The sequence below is a fragment of the Pristiophorus japonicus genome, chromosome 1 (genome assembly GCF_044704955.1).
Source record: "Pristiophorus japonicus isolate sPriJap1 chromosome 1, sPriJap1.hap1, whole genome shotgun sequence".
NCBI lineage: Eukaryota > Metazoa > Chordata > Chondrichthyes > Pristiophoridae > Pristiophorus > Pristiophorus japonicus.
In genome coordinates, this window is record NC_091977.1 from 544316992 (window position 1) to 544339507 (window position 22516).

The following is a 22516-nucleotide window of genomic DNA, read 5'->3' on the forward strand; positions in this document are numbered from 1 at the left end:
GTGCAATCACATCCTTCCTGTACTGTGGTGACCAGAACTGCACACAGTACTCCAGCTGTGGCCTAACTTGTGTTTTATGCAGTTCAAGCATCACTTCCTTGCTCTTGAAATCTATGTCTTGGCTAATAAAGGTAAGCATTCCGTATGCCTTTTTAACTACCTTATCGACCATTAAGGATCATATACTTCAAGGTCCCTCTGTTCCTCCACGCCTCCCATTTATAGTGTATTCCCTGCCTTGTTTGCCCCAGCCAAAATGCACTTCCTCACACTTTTCTGGATTGAATTCCAGTTGCCACTTTTCTGTCCAATTAACCAGTTCATCGATATCTTCCTGTAGTCTGGAGCTTTCCTCCTCACTGTCAACCACACGGACAATTTTTATATCATCTGCAAATTTCTTTATCATGCCCCCTGTATTTAAGTCTAAATCATTAATATAGACGACAAAAAGTAAGGGACTGAGTACTGAGCCCTGTGGAACCCCACTGGAAACAGCCTTCCAGTCACAAAAACTCCCCTCAACCATTCCCCTTTGCTCCAGGATGATCAGGGCTGGGAACTCAACATCCAGGGGTATTCAACATTCAGGAAGGATAGAATAAAAGGAAAAGGGGGTGGGGTAGCATTGCTGGTTAAAGAGGAGATTAATGCAATAGTTAGGAAGGACATTAGCTTGGATGATGTGGAATCTATATGGGTAGAGCTGCAGATCACCAAAGGGCAAAAAACGTTAGTGGGAGTTGTGTACAGACCTCCAAACAGTAGTAGTGATGTTGGGGAAGGCATCAAACAGGAAATTAGGGGTGCATGCAATAAAAGTGCAGCAGTCATCATGGGTGACTTTAATATGCAAAGAGATTGGGTTAACCAAACTGGAAGCAATACGGTGGAGGAGGATTTCCTGGAGTGCATAAGGGATGGTGTTCTAGACCAATATGTCGAGGAACCAACTAGGGGGGAGGCCATCTTAGACTGGGTGTTGTGTAATGAGAAAGGATTAATTAGCAATCTCGTTGTGCGAGGCCCCTTGGGGAAGAGTAACCATAATATGGTGGAATTCTGCATTAGGATGGAGAGTGAAACAGTTAATTCAGAGACCATGGTCCAGAACCTAAGGAAGGGTAACTTTGAAGGTATGAGGCGTGAATTGGCTAGGATGGATTGGCGAATGATACTGAAGGGGTTGACTGTGGATGGGCAATGGCAGACATTTAGAGACCGCATGGATGAACTACAACAATTGTACATTCCTGTTTGGCGTAAAAATAAAAAAGGGAAGGTGGCTCAACCGTGACTAGCAAGGGAAATCAGGGATAGTATTAAAGCCAAGGAAGTGGCATACAAATTGGCCAGAAATAGCAGCGAACCCAGGGACTGAGAGAAATTTAGAACTCAGCAGAGGAGGACAAAGGGTTTGATTAGGGCAGGAAAAATAGAGTACGAGAGGAAGCTTGCAGGGAACATTAAGACGAACTGCAAAAGCTTCAATAGATATGTAAAGAGAAAAAGGTTAGTAAAGACAAACGTAGGTCCCCTGCAGTCAGAATCAGGGGAAGTCATAACGGGGAACAAAGAAATGGCAGACCAATTGAACAAGTACTTTGGTTCGGTATTCACTAAGGAGGACACAAACAACCTTCCGGATATAAAAGGGGTCAGAGGGTCTAGTAAGAAGGAGGAACTGAGGGAAATCCTTATTAGTCGGGAAATTGTGTTGGGGAAATTGATGGGATTGAAGGCCGATAAATCCCCAGGGCCTGATGGACTGCATCCCAGAGTACTTAAGGAGGTGGCTTTGGAAATAGCGGATGCATTGACAGTCATTTTCCAACATTCCATAGACTCTGGATCAGTTCCTATGGAGTGGAGGGTAGCCAATGTAACTCCACTTTTTAAAAAAGGAGGGAGAGAGAAAACAGGGAATTATAGACCGGTCAGCCTGACATCGGCAGTGGGTAAAATGATGGAATCAATTATTAAGGATGTCATAGCAGCGCATTTGGAAAGAGGTGACATGATAGGTCCAAGTCAGCATGAATTTGTGAAAGGGAAATCATGCTTGACAAATCTTCTGAACAAGGAAGAACCAGTTGATGTGGTGTATTTGGACTTTCAGAAGGCTTTCGACAAGGTCCCACACAAGAGATTAATGTGCAAAGTTAAAGCACATGGGATTGGAGGTAGTGTGCTGACGTGGATTGAGAATTGGTTGGCAGACAGGAAGCAAAGAGTAGGAGTAAATGGGGACTTTTCAGAATGGCAGGCAGTGACTAGTGGGGTACCGCAAGGTTCTGTGCTGGGGCCCCAGCTGTTTACATTGTACATTAATGATTTAGACGAGGGGATTAAATGTAGTATCTCCAAATTTGCAGATGACACTAAGCTGGGTGACAGTGTGAGCTGTGAGGAGGATGCTACGAGGCTGCAGAGTGACTTGGATAGGTTAGGTGAGTGGGCAAATGCATGGCAGATGAAGTATAATGTGGATAAATGTGAGGTTATCCACTTTGGTGGTAAAAACAGAGAGACAGAATATTATCTGAATGGTGACAGATTAGGAAAAGGGGAGGTGCAACGAGACCTGGGTGTCATGGTATATCAGTCATTGAAGGTTGGCATGCAGGTACAGCAGGTGGTTAAGAAAGCAAATGGCATGTTGGTCTTCATAGCGAGGGGATTTGAGTACAGGGGCAGGGAGGTGTTACTACAGTTGTACAGGGCCTTGGTGAGGCCACACCTGGAGTATTGTGTACAGTTTTGGTCTCCTAACTTGAGGAAGGACATTCTTGCTATTGAGGGAGTGCAGCAAAGGTTCACCAGACTGATTCCCGGGATGGCGAGACTGACCTATCAAGAAAGACTGGATCAATTGGGCTTGTATTCACTGGAGTTCAGAAGAATGAGAGGGGATCTCATAGAAACGTTTAAAATTCTGACGGGTTTAGATAGTTTAGATGCAGGAAGAATGTTCCCGATGTTGGGGAAGTCCAGAACCAGGGGTCACAGTCTAAGGATAAGGGGTAAGCCATTTAGGACCGAGATGAGGAGAAACTTCTTCACCCAGAGAGTGGTGAACCTGTGGAATTCTCTACCACAGAAAGTTGTTGAGGCCAATTCACTAAATATATTCAAAAAGGAGTTAGATGAGGTCCTTACTACTCGGGGGATCAAGGGGTATGGCGAGAAAGCAGGAATGGGGTCCTGAGGTTGCATATTCAGCCATGAATTCATTGAATGGCGGTGCAGGCTAGAAGGGCCGAATGGCCTACTCCTGCACCTATTTTCTATGTTTTTATGCTTCCTGCCACTGAGCCAATTTTGGATCCAATTTGCCCCTCTCCCTTGGATCCCAGGGGCTTTTACTGTTTTGATCAACCTGCCGTGTGGGATCTTGTCAAAAGCCTTGTTAAAATCCATATTCACTACATCAAACACACTGCCCTCATCGACCCTCCTTGTTACCTCCTCAAAGAACTCAATCAAGTCAGTCAGACACAACCTTCCCTTATATAGATCACCATTTTGATCCCCATTCGGCCCTATTCTTTCCTCAGTTATCCTCATGCTCTTTATGCAATTGTAAAACATCTTTGGGTTTTCTTTGATTCTACTTGCCATTATTTTTGCTTTCCTAATTTCCTTCTTAATTTCACCCCTGCACTTTCTATAAATTATTGAGCTGACGATATCTAATATCGGCTTCCCTTTTTGCCTTATCTTAACCTGTATGCACCTGGTCATCCATCTACTCTTTTTCTTTGTGGGAACATGTTTCCCCTGAACTCCATGTACTTCCCTGTTGAATGCCTCTCGCTGATTTACCTTCAAGTAACTGCTTCAAGTCCACTTTTGTTCAATCACTTCTCAGCTTAGTAAAACTGGCCATCTCCCAATTTAGAACCTCTACTCCTGTTTTTTTTATTTGTCTTTATCTATAATTATGCTGAAAAACAGTGCAGCCCTCCCTCAGTACTGCCCCAACAGTGCAGCATTCCCTCAGTACTGCCCCTCCGACAGTGCGGCGCTGCCTCAGTACTGCCCCTCCGACAGTGCAGCGCTCCCTCAGTACTGTCCCTCCGACAGTGCGGCATTCCCTCAGTACTGCCCCTTCGACAGTGCGGCGCTCCCTCAGTACTGCCCCTCCGACAGTGCAGCGCTCCCTCAGTACTGCCCCTTCGACAGTGCGGCGCTGCCTCAGTACTGCCCCTCCGACAGTGCAGCGCTCCCTCAGTACTGTCCCTCCGACAGTGCGGCATTCCCTCAGTACTGCCCCTCCGACAGTGCGGCATTCCCTCAGTACTGCCCCTCCGACAGTGCAGCACTCCCTCAGTACTGCCCCTCCGACAGTGCGGCACTCCCTCAGTACTGCCCCTCCGACAGTGCGGCGCTCCCTCAGTACTGCCCCTCCGACAGTGCAGCACTCCCTCAGTACTGCCCCTCCGACAGTGCAGCACTCCCTCAGTACTGCCCCTCCGACAGTGCAGCACTCCCTCAGTACTGCCCCTCCGACAGTGCAGCGCTCCCTCAGTACTGCCCCTCCGACAGTGCGGCATTCCCTCAGTACTGCCCCTCCGACAGTGCGGCATTCCCTCAGTACTGCCCCTTCGACAGTGCGGCATTCCCTCAGTACTGCCCCTCCGACAGTGCAGCGCTCCCTCAGTACTGCCCCTCCGACAGTGCAACGCTCCCTCAGTGCTGCCCCTCCGACAGTGCGGCGCTCCTTCAGTGGCACTGAAGCACTGACCACACTTGATCAGCTCCGCTGGACAGGCCACATTGTCCGCATGCCAGACAGGAGACTCCCAAAGCAAGCGCTCTACTCGGAACTCCTTCACGGCAAACGAGCCACAGGTGGGCAGAGGAAACGTTACAGGGACACCCTCAAAGCCTCCCTGATAAAGTGTAACATCCCCACCGACACCTGGGAGTCCCTGGCCAAAGACCGCCGTAAGTGGAGGAAGTGCATCCAGGAGGGCGCTGAGCACCTCTAGTCTCATCGCCGAAATCAAGCGCAGGCATCGGAAGGAGCATGCGGCAAACCTGTCCCACCCACCCTTTCCCTCAACCACTGTCTGTCCCACCTGTGACCGAGTCTGTGGGTCTCGAATTGGACTGTTCAGCCACCTAAGAACTCATTTTAAGAGTAGAAGCAAGTCTTCCTCGATTCCGAGGGGATGATAATCATGCTCCCTCAGTACTGCCCCTACGACAGTGCGGCATTCCCTCAGTACTGCCCCTCCGACAGTGCGGCGCTCCCTCAGTACTGCCCCTCCGACAGTGCGGCGCTCCCTCAGTACTGCCCCTCCGACAGTGCGGCGCTCCCTCAGTACTGCCCCTCCGACAGTGCGGCGCTCCCTCAGTACTGCCCCTCCGACAGTGCGGCACTCCCTCAGTACTGACCTTCCGACAGTGCGGCGCTCCTTCAGTACTGCCCCTCCGACAGTGCGGGGCTCCCTCAGTACTGCCCCTCCGACATTCCCTCAGTACTGCCCCTCCGACAGTGCGGCGCTCCCTCAGTACTGCCCCTCCGACATTCCCTCAGTACTGCCCCTCCGACAGTGCGGCGCTCCCTCAGTACTGACCTTCCGACAGTGTGGCGCTCCCTCAGTACTGCCCCTCCGACAGTGCGGCGCTCCCTCAGTACTGCCCCTCCGACACTGCGGCGCTCCCTCAGTACTGCCCCTCCGACAGTGCGGCACTCCCTCAGTACTGCCCCTCCGACATTCCCTCAGTACTGCCCCTCCGACAGTGCGGCACTCCCTCAGTACTGCCCCTCCGACAGTGCGGCGCTCTCTCAGTACTGCCCCTCCGACAGTGCGGCGCTCCCTCAGTAGTGCCCCTCCGACAGTGCGGCGCTCCCTCAGTACCGCCCCTCCGACAGTGCGGCGCTCCCTCAGTACTGCCCCTCCGACAGTGCGGCCCTCCCTCAGTACTGCCCCTCCCACAGTGCGGCGCTCCCTCAGTACTGCCCCCTCCCACAGTGCGGCGCTCCCTCAGTACTGCCCCTCCGACAGTGCGGCACTCCCTCAGTACTGCCCCTCCGACAGTGCGGCACTCCCTCAGTACTGCCCCTCCGACAGTGCGGCGCTCCCTCAGTACTGCCCCTCCGACAGTGCGGCGGTCCCTCAGTACTGACCTTCCGACAGTGCGGCACTCCCTCAGTACTGACCCTCCGACAGTGCGGCACTCCCTCAGTACTGCCCCTCCGACTTTCTGATGAGACATTTTCCCGAGGCCATGCCTATCTCAGGCAGACATGAAAGATGCCATGGCCCTATTGCAAAGAACAGCAGGGGAATTCTATTCGATGTCCTGGGCCAATATTTATCCCTCAATCAACATCATTAAAACAGATTATCTGGGTCATTATCACTTCGCCGTGTGTGGGAGCTTGCTACGAACAAATTGGCTGTTGCGTTTCCCACATTCCAACAGTGACTTTACTTTAAAAAGTACTTTTTGCTGCAAAATAGTTGCAGCAGTAGGCCATTCGGCCCTTCGAGCCTGCACCACCATTCAATATGATCATGGCTGATCATTCACCTCAGTATCCCTTTCCTGCTTTCTCTCCATACCCCTTGATCCCTTTAGCGGTAAGGGCCACATCTAACTCCCTCTTGAATATATCCAATGAACTGGTATCAACAACTCTCTGCGGCAGGGAATTCCACAGGTTAACAACACTCTAAGTGAACAGGTTTCTCCTTATCTCAGTCCTAAATGGCTTACCCCTTATCCTTAGACTGTGACCTCTGGTTCTGGACTTCCCCAACATTGGGAACATTCTTCCTGCCGCTAACCTGTCTAATCCCGTCAAAATTTTATATGTTTCTATGAGATCCCCTCTCATTCTTCTAAACTCCAGTGAATACAGGCCCAGTCGATCCAGTCTCTCCTCATATGTCAGTCCTGCCATCCCGGGATTCAGTCTGGTGAACCTTCGCTGCACTCCCTCAATAGCAAGAACGTCCTTCATCAGATTAGGAGACCAAAACTGAACACAATATTTCAGGTGAGGCCTCACCAAGTACCTGTACAACTGCAGTAAGACCTCCCTGCTCCTATACTCAAATCCCCTCGCAATGAAGGCCAACATGCCATTTGCTTTCTTCACCGCCTGCTGTACCTGCATGCCAACTTTCAATGACTGATGTACCATGACACCCAGGTCTTGTTGCACCTCCCCTTTTCCAAATCTGCCGCCATTCAGATAATATTCTGCCTTCCTGTTTTTGCCACCAAAATGGATAACCTCACATTTATCCACATTATATTGCATCTGCCATGCATTTGCTCACTCACCGAACCTGTCCAAATCACCCTGCAGCCTCTTAGCATCCTCCTCACAGCTCACACCGCCACCCGGTTTAGTGTCATCTGCAAACTTGGAGATATTACATTCAATTCCTTCATCCAAATCATTAATGTATATTGGAAATAGCTGGGGTCCCAGCACTGAGCCCTGCGGCACTCCACTAGTCACACTGCCTGCCATTCTGAAAAGGACCCGTTTATCCCGACTCTCTGCTTCCTGTCTGCCAACCAGTTCTCGATCCACCTCAGTACATTACCCCCAATACCATGTGCAAGTCTTTTTTTTTCTTGAACAGCTGTCAGAGTGTGATTGTTGAGATGGGTTTGTGCACAGACAAACAGGAGCTCAGGACTTGACAGTGAGTGCAAAACCAGACAACCATCCAACTGTAAGCTACTGTTAGTAACCGCCAGCTGAGTCCAGCTCAGGACTTCCCCCAGAAACACTCTGCGGAATTCAGGATTCCTTGTGGGAAACGCAGTACTGCACTGGGGCGGGGAGATATGCTTCCTGTCTCCTGCCCCTCCCTCAATGAGTGAGCTGTGATCTACTGCCAAGAAACCCGTTTAAAAATGAAATGTTTGCTTGCAAACTCCTCCCGGGGATGGAGGAGGGGGGTTTATTAGTTGAGGCCGGAGGATTGCAGTGTCATAACTCAAGCCTCCCATCCCTGATCTCCCCCTTAGTGAATCTCTTCAGTACCCGCTCCAAGGCCACATGCGTGTCCCCACATAACAGTCACTGAACCTCACAGTAAACCACTGGATGTGAAGCTCCTTCTGATATCGCTAGAAGACATGGAATGTTATATAAATGCAAACTCCTTATCAAGACTCTTATCTATAGATTTACAGCACAGGAGGCCATTTAACCTATCGTATCTGTGCCAGCTCTGTGCTAGGTAAGACTAATCTTACTGTCCCACTCTCTCCCCCAGCCCTGTATTTTCCCACTTTGAATAATTACCTCTTAAAAGATGCAATGGTCTCTGCCTCAACCACTCCCTGTGGCAAATCATTCCAAGCTCCAACAACCCTGTGTGTAAAGGAATTTCCCCTAAACTCTCTCCTCTTTCTGTGACCATTTTAAACTGATGTCCCCTCGTCACTGAGTCACCAGCCACAGGGAATAGTCTTTCATAAAATCACAGAAATTTACAGCACGGAAGGAGGCCATTCAGCCCATCGTGTCCATGCAGGACGGCAAAGAGCTATCCAGCCTAATCTCACTTTCCAGCTCTCGGCACATCAAGTGCACATCCAAGTACTTTTTAAATGTGGTGAGGTTTTCTGCCTCTACCACTCTTTCAGGAGTTCCAGACCCCCTGGGTGATAGAATTTCCCCTCAAATCTGCTCGAAACCCCCTACTGATTACTTTAAATCTATGCCCCCTGGTTGTTGACCCATCTGCGAAGGGAAACAGGTCCTTCCTATTCACTCTATCTAGGCCCCTCATAATTTTATACACCTCAATAAGGTCTCCCCTCAGTCTCCTCTGTTCCAAAGAAAACAACCCCAGCCTATTCAATCTTTCCTCATAGCTAAAATTCTCCAGTCCTGGCAACATCCTCATAAATCTCCTCTGTACCCTCTCCAGTGCAATCACATCTTTCCTGTAATGTGGTGACCAGAACTCAACATCCAGGGGTATTCAACATTTAGGAAGGATAGACAGAAAGGAAAAGGAGGTGGGATAGCATTGGTGGTTAAAGAGGAAATTAATGCAACAGGAAAGAAGGACATTAGCCTGGATGATGTGGAATCTGTATGGATGGAACTGCGGAATACCAAAGGGCAGAAAACGCTAGTGGGAGTTGTGTACAGACCACCAAACAGTAGTAGTGAGGTTGGGGACAGCATCAAACAAGAAATAAGGGATGTGTGCAATAAAGGTACAGCAGTTATCATGGGCAACTTTAATCTACGTATTGATTGGGCTAAACAAACTGGTAGCAATACGGTGGAGGAGGATTTCCTGGATTGTATTAGGGATGGTTTTCGAGACCAATAGGTCGAGGAACCAACTAGAGGGCTGGCCATCCTAGACTGGGTGATGTGTAATGAGAAAGGACGAATTAACAATCTTGTTGTGCGAGGCCTCTTGGGGAAGAGTGACCATAATATGGTAGAATTCTTTATTAAGATGGAGAGTGACACAGTTAATTCAGAGACTAGCGTCCTAAACTGCAGGCTGCAGAGTGACTTGGACAGGTTAGGTGAGTGGGCAAATGCATGGCAGATGCAGTATAATGTGGATAAATGTGAGGTTATCCACTTTGGTGGTAAAAACAGGAAGGCAGAATATTATCTGAATGTTGACAGATTAGGAAAAGGGGAGGTGCAACGAGACCTGGGTGTCATGGTACATCAGTCTTTGAAGGTTGGCATGCAGGTACAGCAGGCGGTGAAGAAAGCAAATGTTGGCCTTCATAGCGAGGGGATTTGAGCACAGGGGCAGGGAGGTGTTACTACAGTTGTACAGGGCCTTGGTGAGGCCACACCTGGAGTATTGTGTACAGTTTTGGTCTCCTAACTTGAGGAAGGACATTCTTGCTATTGAGGGAGTGCAGCGAAGATTCACCAGACTGATTCCTGGAATGGCGGGACTGACATATCAAGAAAGACTGGATCAACTGGGCTTGTATTCACTGGAGTTCAGAAGAATGAGAGGGGATCTCATAGAAGCGTTTAAAATTCTGACGGGTTTAGACAGGTTAAATGCAGGAAGAATGTTCCCAATGTTGGGGAAATCCAGAACCAGGGGTCACAGTCTAAGGATAAGGGGTAAGCCATTTAGGACCGAGATGAGGAGAAACATCTTCACCCAGAGAGTGGTGAACCTGTGGAATTCTCTACCACAGAAAGTTGTTGAGGCCAATTCACTAAATATATTCAAAAAGGAGTTAGATGTAGTCCTTACTACTAGGGGGATCAAGGGGTATGGCGAGAAAGCAGGAATGGGGTACTGAAGTTGCATGTTCAGCCATGAACTCATTGAATGGCGGTGCAGGCTCAAAGGGCCGAATGGCCTACTCCTGCACCTATTTTCTATGTTTCTATGTTAAGGAAAGGTAACTTCGATGGTATGAGATGTGAATTGGCTAGAATAGACTGGCAAATGATTCTTAAAGATGGCTAGGCAATGGCAAACATTTAAAGATCACATGGATGAACTTCAACAATTGTACATCCCTGTCTGGAGTAAAAATAAAATGGGGAAGGTGGCTCAACCGTGGCTAACAAGAGATTTTAAGGATAGTGTTAAATCCAAAGAAGAGCCATATAAATTGGCCAGAAAAAACAGCAAACCTGAGGACTGGGAGAAATTTAGAATTCACCAGGAGGACAAAGGGTTTAATTAGGAGGGGGAAAATAGAGTATGAGAGGAAGCTTGCCGGGAACATAAAAACTGACTGCAAAAGCTTCTAGAGATATGTGAAGAGAAAAAGATTAGTGAAGACAAACTCAGGTCCCTTGCAGTCAGATTCAGGAGAATTTATAATGGGGAACAAAGAAATGGCAGACCAGTTGAACAAATACTTTGGTTCTGTCTTCACGAAAGGAGACACAGATAACCTTCCGGAAATACTAGGGGACCGAGGGTCTAGTGAGAAGAAGGAACTGAAGGATATCCTTATTAGGCGGGAAATTGTGTTAGGGAAATTGATGGGATTGAAGGCCGATAAATCCCCGGGGCCTGAGAGTCTGCATCCCAGAGTACTTAAGGAAGTGGCCCTAGAAATAGTAGATGCATTGGTGATCATTTTCCAGCAGTCTATCGACTCTGGATCAGTTCCTATGGACTGGAGGGTAGCTAATGTAACACCACTTTTTAAAAAGGTGAGAGAGAGAACGGGTAATTATAGACCGGTTAGCCTGACATCAGTAGTGGGGAAAATGTTGGAATTAATCATTAAGGATGAAATAGCAGCGCATTTGGAAAGCAGTGACAGGATCGGTCCAAGTCAGCATGGATTTATGAAAGGGAAATCCTGCTTGACAAATCTTCTGGAATTTTTTGAGGATGTACCTAGTAGAGTGGACAAGGGAGAACCAGTGGATGTGATGTATTTGCACTTTCAAAATGCTTTTGACAAAGTCCCACACAAGAGATTGGTGTGCAAAATCGAAGCACATGGTACTGGGGGTAATGTACTGACGTGGATAGAGAACTGGTTGGCAGACAGGAAGCAGAGAGCCGGGATAACTGGGTCCTTTTCAGAATGGCAGGTAGGGTGCCGCAGGGCTCAGTGCTGGGACCCCAGCTATTTACAATATACATTAATGATTTAGATGAAGGAATTGAGTGTAATATCTCCAAGTTTGCAGATGACACTAAACTGGGTGGCGGTGTGAGGTGTGAGGAGGATGCTAAGAGGCTGCAGGGTGACTTGGACAGGTTAGGTGAGTGGGCAAATGCATGGCAGATGCAGTATAATGTGGATAAATGTGAGGTTATCCACTTTGGGGGCAAAAACACAAAGGCAGATTATCTGAATGGCAGCAGATTAGGAAAAGGGGAGGTGCAACGAGACCTGGGTGTCATGGTACATCAGTCTTTGAAAGTTGGCATGCAGGTACAGCAGGCAGTGAAGAAGGCAAATGGCATGTTGGCCTTCATAGCGAGGGGATTTGAGTGTAGGAGCAGGGAGGTCTTACTGCAGTTATACAGGGCATTGGTGAGGCCTCGCCTGGAATATTGTGTTCAGTTTTGGTCTCCTAATCTGAGGAAGGACGTTCTTGCTACTGAGGGAGTGCAGCGAAGGTTCACCAGACTGATTCCCGGGACGGCAGGACTGACATATGAGGAGAGACTGGATCGACTGGGCCTGTATTCACTGGAGTTTCGAAGGATGAGAGGGGATCTCATAGAAATATATAAGTTTCTGACGGGACTGGACAGGTTAGATGCAGGAAGAATGTTCCCGATATTAGGGAAGTCCAGAACCAGAGGTCACAGTCTCCTAAGGATAAGGGATAAGCCATTTAGAACGAAGATGAGGAGAAACTTCTTCACTCAGAAAGTTATTAACCTGTGGAATTCCCTGCCGCAGAGAGTTGTTGATGCCAGTTCATTGGATCTATCCAAGAGGGAGTTAGTTATGGCCCTTACGGCTAAAGGGATTAAGGGGTATGGAGAGAAAGCAGGAAAGGGGTACTGAGGTGAATGATCAGCCGTGATCTTATTGAATGGTGGTGTCGGCTCAAAGGGCCGAATGGCCTACTCCTGCACCTATTTTCTATGTTTCTATACTCGCAGTACTCTAGCCGTGGCCTAACTAGTGTTTTATACAGTTGACTCTTAACCTCCCTGCTCTTGTACGCTATGCCTCAGCAAATAAAGGCAAGTATTCCATATGCCTTCTTAACCACCTTATCTACCTGACCTGCTACCTTCAGGGATCTGTGGACATACACTCCAAAGTCCCTTTGTTCCTCGACACTTCTCAGTGACCTACCATTTAATGTGTATCCCTTGCTTTGATAGCCCTCCCCAAATGCATTACCTCACACTTCTCCGGATTGAATTCCATTTGCCACTGCTCTTCCCACCTGACCAGTTCATTGATATCTTCCTGCAGTCGACAGCTTTCTTCCATCTCCATCAACCACACGGCCAATTTTTGTATCACCTGCAAACTTCTTAATCATACCCCCTACATTCAAGTGTAAACCATTGATATATAGCACAAAAAGCAAGGGACCTTGTACTGAGCCCTGTGAAACCCCACTGGAAACAACCTTCCATCACAAAAACACCCATCAACCATTACCCTTTGCAGGAAAGGGGTACTGAAGGAATGATCAGCCATGATCTTATTGAATGGCGGTGCAGGCTCGAAGGGCCAAATGTCCTACTCCTGCACCTATTTTCTATGCTTCCTGCCTCTGAGCCAATTTTGGATCCAACTTGCCACTTTGCCCTGGATCCCATGGGCTTCTCCTTTCGTGATCAGTCTGCCATGTGGGACCTTATCAAAAGCCTTGCTAAAATCCATATACTCTAATCAAACGCACTGCCCTCATCAACCCTCCTGGTTACTTCCTCAAAAAATTCAATCAAGTTAGTCAGACACGACCTTCCCTGAACAAATCCATGCTGACTGTGCTTGATTAATCCGTGTATTTCTAAATGAAGATTTATCCTGTCCTTAAGAATTTTTTCCAATAATTTCCCCAAACCGAGGTTAGGCTGACTGGTCTGTAATTACTCAGTCTATCCCTTTCTCCCTGTTTAAACAACAGTACAACATTAGCAATCCTCCAGTACCACACCTGTAGCCAGAGAGGATTGGAAAATGATGGTCAAAGCCTCTGCTATTTCCTCACTTGCTTCTCTTAACAGTGTGGGATACCGTTCATCCGGGCCTGGGGATTTATCCACTTTCAAAGCTGCTAAGCCCCTTAATACTTCCTCTCTTATTGTTTATTCTAAATGTTTATTTCATCTAATATTTCACACTCCTCTCTGATTGCAATTTCTGCATCGTCCCTCTCTTTTGTGAAAACAGATGCAAAGTATTCATTAAGAACCATACCCACGACTTACACCTCCACTCACAGGTTACCTTTATGGTCTCTAACAGGCCCTACTCTTTCTTTAGTTATCCCTTGTTCTTAATGTATTTATAAAACACCTTTGGGTTTGCCTTGATTTTACTTGCCAAAACGTTTTCATGCTCTCTCTTTGCTTTTCTAATTTCCTATCTAATTTCACCCCCTGCACATTCTATACTTCTCTAGGGTTTCTGCAGTATTGAGCCCTCGGTATCTGTCAGAAGCTTCCCTTTTTCTCTTTATCCTACCCTGTATGCTGCTTGACATCCAGGGGCTCTAGATCCGTTAGTCCCACCCTTTTTCTTTACGGGAACATAGAAAACATAGAAAATAGGTGCAGGAGTAGGCCATTCGGCCCTTCGAGCCTGCACTGCCATTCAACAAGATCATGGCTGATCACCCACCCCAGCAGCCCCCCCCACACCCCCAGCCGCAAGGACGACATCCAACTCCCCCCCGAACACATCCAATGAACTGGCATCAACAACTCTCCGCGGCATGGAACCCCACAGGCCAACAACTCCCCGAGTGAAGAAGTCTCTCCCCATCCCTAGAACATACTTGCTCTGAATCCACACGATCACCTCCTTGAATGCCTCCCACTGCTCTGACCTCCAAGTAGCTGTTTCTAGTCTACTTTGGCTAAATCACATCTCAGCTTGGTAAAATTGGCTTTTACCCAATTGAGAACTTTTATTCCTGGTCTATCTTTGTTCTTTTCCATAACTACCCTAAATCTAACTGAATTATGATCACTAGCACCAAAATGCTCTCCCACTGATACCCTTTCTACCTGCCCAGCTTCATTCTAAAACTAAGTCCAGAACCTCTCACCTCCCTTGTTAGGCTTGCTACGTATTGGCTAAAAAAGTTCTCCTGAATGCAGTTTAGGAATTCTGCACCCTCTATGCCGTGTAATTCTATCACAGTTAATATTAGGGTAGTTGAAATTCCCCACTATTATTGCCCTATAGTTTTTGCACTTCTCAGAAATTTGCCTCCATATTTGCTCTTCTATCCCTTTCCCATGCACCAATACAGTTCCACACCTTCCCCCTTATGAACTGGAGTCTGTGCACCGATTATCTATAAAACATTTCGCAAACATATTTTTTTTATGCAGGGTACCTCCCGACGTGCCTGAGGACAGAAACATTTCAAATCCCACCCAACTTGCGGCTTTCAATTATCTTTAATGGGGGTTGGAGGGAAAAGACAGAATTGGGTCCTTCTTACCCAAAGCAGCGACAGCGTACAGACAATTCACGATGCTGAAGTTGTCGAACTTGGAGCAGTCGCTCACAATGGAGTTGCAGAGCGTCTGGAAGTCCTCCAGCTCCAACATCTGGCTGTGGACCGTCTCCCCGGTGGCCCCCCCTGGCAGCTGCTGCAGGACCTGGCCGATCTTTTGCAGGGCGATGGGGTAGTGGTTGTAGGAGATCTTGCCGGGGTTCTGTGTCACCCAGCGCAGCACCTCGCCCACCGTCCGCGAGCGGTCAATCAGCCGCTTCATGGTGAAGAAGGTGTCGTAGCTCATCTTCTCGTGTATGAAGTTCCAGGTTTTCTTCTTGGCGCGATGGTGGTGGTGGTGCGGCTTATGCCCGTTGTGCCTCCCCAGGTACAGGTGAGGGAAGTGCTCTGGGTAGGCGGCCCACATGTTGTGTGGCTTGCAGGCATGGTAACGGGCCGCGTACATCATACTGCAGCTCCTCGGCGGGCAGGCGGCAGCTGGGCGGCAGGCCAGGCGGAAGAAACGGAGAAAGCAGGTTAGGCCCAGACGAGTCAGTCCGTCTAGTAGCCGAACACTCTCACTCCCCGGCAGTACAGACCCGAAGCAGTGCAGAGGCAACCTTTGCATCTTAGGCACTGCTCACCTCGAGGGAGTGTGGAGATCAGCAGAAACCTGGGAGGGGGCAAACGAGACCGGTCAGAACAGCAAACTGCAACAGTTGACATCCTAACATGCGCCTGAATTAAACTGAAGTTCGCCAATGTCGCCCACAGCCCAACGACAAATAAAATAAATCTAACTCCCTGACACACTCCCAGTGGAGTACTGACGGAGGTGCTGCATCCCTCTCACACACACGACACACACTCCGTTTTTCACTATTCGGAATTTTCTCAGCTATTCCTGAGCAATATGCCTGGCTGTTTCTCCCTCCCTTTAACCAGCACCAAATCTCAGCAAGTCTGTGTGAGAAAGTCTCTGAACCCTGTCCTTTACAGCCCCTCTGCCAACAATGCAGAAGCATCACAAGATCACTAAAGGTTAATGGAGCAATTGAAAGAAAATCTGCTCACAGTGTTATACAGTGACAGACCTGTACCCACCAGTACTGTACCCCAGTGTTATACAGTGACAGACCTGTACCCACCAGTACTGTACCCCAGTGTTATACAGTGACAGACCTGTACCCACCAGGACTGTACCCCAGTGTTATAGTGACAGACCTGTACCCACAAGTGCTGTACCTCAGTGTTATACAGTGACAGACCTGTACCTACCAGTACTGTACCCCAGTGTTATACAGTGACAGACCTGTACCCACCAGTACTGTACCCCAGTGTTATACAGTGACAGACCTGTACCCACCAGTACTGTACCCCAGTGTTATACAGTGACAGACCTGTACCCACCAGTACTGTACCCCAGTGTTATACAGTGACAGACCTGTACCCACCAGTACTGTACCCCAGTGTTATACAATGACAGACCTGTACCCACCAGTACTGTATCCCAGTGTTATACAGTGACAGACCTGTCCCCAACAGTACTGTACACCAGTGTTATACAGTGACAGACCTGTCCCCACCAGTACTGTACCCCAGTGTTATACAGTGACAGACCTGTACCTACCAGTACTGTACCCCAGTGTTATACAGTGACAGACCTGTACCCACCAGTACTGTACCCCAGTGTTATACAGTGACAGACCTGTACCCACCAGTACTGTACCTCAGTGTTATACAGTGAGAGACCTGTCCCCACCGGTACTGTACCCCAGTGTTATAGTGACAGACCTGTACCCACCAGTACTGTACCCCAGTGTTATATAGTGACAGACCTGTACCCACCAGTACTGTACCCCCGTGTTATACAGTGACATACCTGTACCCACCAGTACTGTACCCCAGTGTTATACAGTGACAGACCTGTCCCCACCAGTACTGTACACCAGTGTTATACAGTGACAGACCTGTCCCCACCAGTACTGTACACCAGTGTTATACAGTGACAGACCTGTACCTACCAGTACTGTACCCCAGTGTTATACAGTGACAGACCTGTACCCACCAGTACTGTACCCCAGTGTTATACAGTGACAGACCTGTACCCACCAGTACTGTACCCCAGTGTTATACAGTGACAGACCTGTACCCACCAGTACTGTACCCCAGTGTTATACAGTGACAGACCTGTACCCACCAGTACTGTACCCCAGTGTTATACAGTGACAGACCTGTACCCACCAGTACTGTACCCCAGTGTTATACAGTGACAGACCTGTACCCACCAGTATTGTACACCAGTTATACAGTGACAGACGTGTACCCACCAGTACTGTACCCCAGTGTCATACAGTGACAGACCTGTACCCACCAGTACTGTACCCCAGTGTTATATAGTGACAGACCTGTACCCACCAGTACTGTACCCGTGTTATACAGTGACAGACCTGTACCCACCAGTACTGTACCCCAGTGTTATACAGTGACAGACCTGTACCCACCAGTACTGTACCCCAGTGTTATACAGTGACAGACCTGTACCCACCAGTACTGTACCGCAGTGTTATACAGTGACAGACATGTACCCACCAGTACTGTACCCCAGTGTTATACAGTGACAGACCTGTACCCACCAGTACTGTACCCCAGTGTTATACAGTGACAGACCTGTACCCACCAGTACTGTACCCCAGTGTTATACAGTGACAGACCTGTACCCACCAGTACTGTACCCGTGTCATACAGTGATAGACCTGGACCCACCAGTACTGTACCCCAGTGTTATACAGTGACAGACCTGTACCCACCAGTACTGTACCCCAGTGTTATATAGTGACAGACCTGTACCCACCAGCACTGTACCCGTGTTATACAGTGACAGACCTGTACCCACCAGTACTGTACCCCAGTGTTATACAGTGACAGACCTGTACCCACCAGTACTGTACCCGTGTTATACAGTGACAGACCTGTACCCACCAGTACTGTACACCAGTGTTATGCAGTGACAGACCTGTACCCACCAGTACTGTACCTCAGTGTTATACAGTGACAGATCTGTAACCACCAGTACTGTACCCCAGTTATACAGTGACAGACCTGTACCCACGTTATACAGTGACAGACCTGTACCCACCAGTACTGTACCCGTGTTATACAGTGACAGACCTGTACCCACCAGTACTGTACCCTAGTGTTATACAGTGACAGACCTGTACCCACCAGTACTGTACCCCAGTGTTATACAGTGACAGACCTGTACCCACCAGTACTGTACCCTAGTGTTATATCGTGACAGACCTATACCCACCAGTTCTGTACCCCAGTGTTATAGTGACAGACCTGTACCCACCAGTTCTGTACCCCAGTGTTATACAGTGACAGACCTGTACCAACCTATTCTGTACCCCAGTGTTATAGTGACAGACCTGTACCCGCCAGTACTGTACCCCAGTATTATACTGTGGTAGACCTGGACTCACCAGTACTGTACTCCATTGTTAATGAAAAACCTGTACCCACCAGTACTGTACCCCAGTGTCATACAGTGACAGACCTATACCCACCAGTACTGTGCCGCAGTGTTATACAGTGACAGACCTGTACCCACCAGTACTGTACCACAATGTTATAGTGACAGACCTGTACCCACCAGTACTGTACCCCAGTGTTATACAGTGACAGACCTGTATCCACCAGTACTGTACCCCAGTGTTATACAGTGACAGACCTGTACCCACCAGTACTGTACCCCAGTGTTATACAGTGACAGACCTGTATCCACCAGTACTGTACCCCAGTGTTATACAGTGACAGACCTGTACCCACCAGTACTGTACCCCAGTGTTACACAGTGACGGACCTGTACCCACCAGTACTATACCACAATGTTATACAGTGACAGACCTGTACCCACCAGTACTGTACCCCAGTGTTATACAGTGACAGACCTGTACCCACCAGTACTGTACACCTGTGTTATACAGTGACAGACCTGTACCCCCAGTACTGTACCCCAGTGTTACACAGTGACAGACCTGTACCCACCGGTACTGTACCCCAGTGTTATAGTGACAGACCTGTACCCACCAGTACTGTACCCCAGTGTTATACAGTGACAGACCTGTACCCACCAGTACTGTACCCCAGTGTTATACAGTGACAGACCTGTACCCACCAGTACTGTACCCCAGTGTTATACAGTGACAGACCTGTACCCACCAGTACTGTACTCCAGTGTTATACAGTGACAGACCTGTACCCACCAGTACTGTACCCCAGTGTTATACAGTGACAGACCTGTACCCGCCAGTACTGTACCCCAGTGTTATACAGTGACAGACCTGTACCCACCAGTATTGTACCCCAGTGTTATACAGTGACAGACCTGTACCCACCAGTACTGTACCCGTGTTATACAGTGACAGACCTGTACCCACCAGTACTGTACCCTAGTGTTATGCAGTGACTGACCTGTACCCACCAGTACTGTACCCTAGTGTTATAGTGACTGACCTGTACCCACCAGTACTGTACCCCAGTGTTATACAGTGACAGACCTGTACCCACCAGTATTGTACACCAGTGTTATACAGTGACAGACCTGTACCCACCAGTACTGTACCCCAGTGTTATACAGTGACAGACCTCTATTCACCAGTACTGTACCCCAGTGTTGTACAGTGACAGACCTGTACCCACCAATATTGTACCCCAGTGTTATACAATGACAGACCTGTACCCACCAGTACTGTAGCACAATGTTATAGTGACAGACCTGTACCCACCAGTACTGTACCCCAGTGTTATACAGTGACAGACCTGTTCCCACCAGTAGTGTACACCAGTGTTATACAGTGACAGACCTGTACTCACCAGTACTGTACCCCAGTGTTATACAGTGACAGACCTGTACCCACCGGTAATGTACCGCAGTGTTATACAGTGACAGACCTGTACCCACCAGTACTGTACACCAGTGTTATACAGTGACAGACATGTACCCACCAGTACTGTACCCCAGTGTTACACAGTGACAAACCTGTACCCACCAGTACTGTACCCCAGTGTTATAGTGACAGACCTGTACCCACCAGTACTGTACCCCAGTGTTATACAGTGACAGAACTGTACCCACCAGTATTGTACACCAGTGTTATACAGTGACAGACGTGTACCCACCAGTACTGTACCCCAGTGTCATACAGTGACAGACCTGTACCCACCAGTACTGTACCCGTGTTATACAGTGACAGATCTGTACCCACCAGTATTGTACACCAGTGTTATACAGTGACAGACCTGTACCCACCAGTACTGTACCCGTGTTATACAGTGACAGACCTGTACCCACCAGTACTGTACCCCAGTGTTATACAGTGACAGACCTGTACCCATCAGTACTGTACCCCAGTGTTATAGTGATAGACCTGTACCCACCAGTACTTTAGCCCTGTGTTAGTGTGACATACCTGTACCCACCAGTACTGTAACCTAGTGTTATACAGTTTCAGACATGTACCCACCAGGACTGTACCCGTGTTATACAGTAACAGAACTGTACCCACCAGTACTGTACCCCAGTGTTATACAGTGACAGACCTGTACCCACCAGTACTGTACTCCAGTGTTAGTGACAGACCTGTACCCACCAGTACTGTACCACAATGTTATAGTGACAGACCTGTACCCACCAGTACTGTACCCCAGTGTTATACAGTGACAGACCTGTATCCACCAGTACTGTACCCGTTATACAGTGACAGACTTGTACCCACCAGTACTGTACCCCAGTGTTACACAGTGACAGACCTGCACCCACCAGTACTGTACCCCAGTGTTATACAGTGACAGACCTGTACCCACCAGTACTGTACTCCAGTGTTACAGTGACAGACCTGTACCCACCAGTACTGTACCACAATGTTATACAGTGACAGACCTGTACCCACCAGAACTGTACCCCAGTGTTATACAGCGACAGGCCTGTACCCACCAGTACTGTACTCCAGTGTTATACAGTGACAGACCTGTATCCACCAGTACTGTACCCCAGTGTTATAGTGACAGACCTGTACCGTACACCAGTGTTACACAGTGACAGACCTGTACCCACCAGTACTGTACCACAATGTTATAGTGACAGACCTGTACCCACCAGTACTGTACCCCAGTGTTATACAGTGACAGACCTGTATCCACCAGTACTGTACCCCAGTGTTATACAGTGACAGACCTGTACCCACCAGTACTGTACCCCAGTGTTATACAGTGACAGACCTGTATCCACCAGTACTGTACCCCAGTGTTATACAGTGACAGACCTGTACCCACCAGTACTGTACCCCAGTGTTATACAGTGACAGACCTGTACCCACCAGTACTGTATCCCAGTGTTATACAGTGACAGACCTGTACCCACCAGTACTGTACCTGTGTTGTACATTTACAGATGTTGATATAAACTTCTGTAAATTGCACTTCTGATATTTTTATAAGAAATCTTTGCTTTATAATCAAATATTTACTCTATATCCTAAATTATATTCCAACACAAAGTTGTAGATATCTAATCTGTCAGTCTTATATCATGTGTAATGTCTAAGGATAAGTGGTAAGCCATTTAGGACTGAGATGAGGAGAAACTTCTTCACTCAGAGAGTTGTTAACCTGTGGAATTCCCTGCCGCAGAGAGTTGTTGATGCCAGTTCATTGGATATATTCAAGAGGGAGTTAGATATGGCCCTTACGGCTAAAGGGATCAAGGGATATGGAGAGAAAGCAGGAAAGGGGCACTGAGGGAGTGATCAGCCATGAACTCATTGAATGGTGGTGCAGGCTCGAAGGGCCGAATGGCCCACTCCTGCACCTATTTTCTATGTTTCTATGCAAAGTACATTATATTACTGAAAGTGTTGTTGAGAAGAATAAATCTGTGAATGTGGATTCAATGCACACATTAGTCTTTGGGTATAAATGATGTTTGACAATTATAAAATATAGATGAACAGTTTGATATTAAATGTGTTGAGGTGTTTTCCAGGAGCCCCACTTACAGGCTGAGGCTCCCCTCCCCCCGGGGCCGGCTCCCCTCCCCTCCCCTCCCCTCCCCCCGGGGCCGGCTCCCCTCCCCTCCCCTCCCCCCGGGGCCGGCTCCCCTCCCCTCCCCTCGGGGCCGGCCCCCTCCCCTCCCCCCCCCCCCGGGGCCGCTCCCGGGGCCGCCTCCCTCCCCTCCCCTCCCCCGGGCCGGCTCCCCTTCCCCCCCCCCCCGGGGCCGCCTCCCCTCCCCTCCCCTCCCCTCCCCCGGGGCCGCCTCCCCTCCCCTCCCCCCGGGGCCGGCTCCCCTCCCCTCCCCTCCCTCCCCCCGGGGCCGCCTCCTCTCCCCTCCCCTCCCTTCCCCTCCCCTCC

The 22516-nt window shown here is 48.7% G+C and overlaps 1 protein-coding gene across 1 annotated transcript in view; it reads right to left on the reverse strand.

Moving 5' to 3' along the window:
* Nucleotides 1–22516, reverse strand: part of fastk (Fas-activated serine/threonine kinase) — a 54477-nt gene that overhangs the window by 31349 nt on the left and 612 nt on the right. The window contains exon 2 of the mRNA XM_070897212.1: nucleotides 15113–15779. Within this exon, the coding sequence (XP_070753313.1) occupies nucleotides 15113–15734 (622 nt within the window). The 5' untranslated portion in view covers nucleotides 15735–15779. The remainder of the gene's footprint in view (nucleotides 1–15112; nucleotides 15780–22516) is intronic.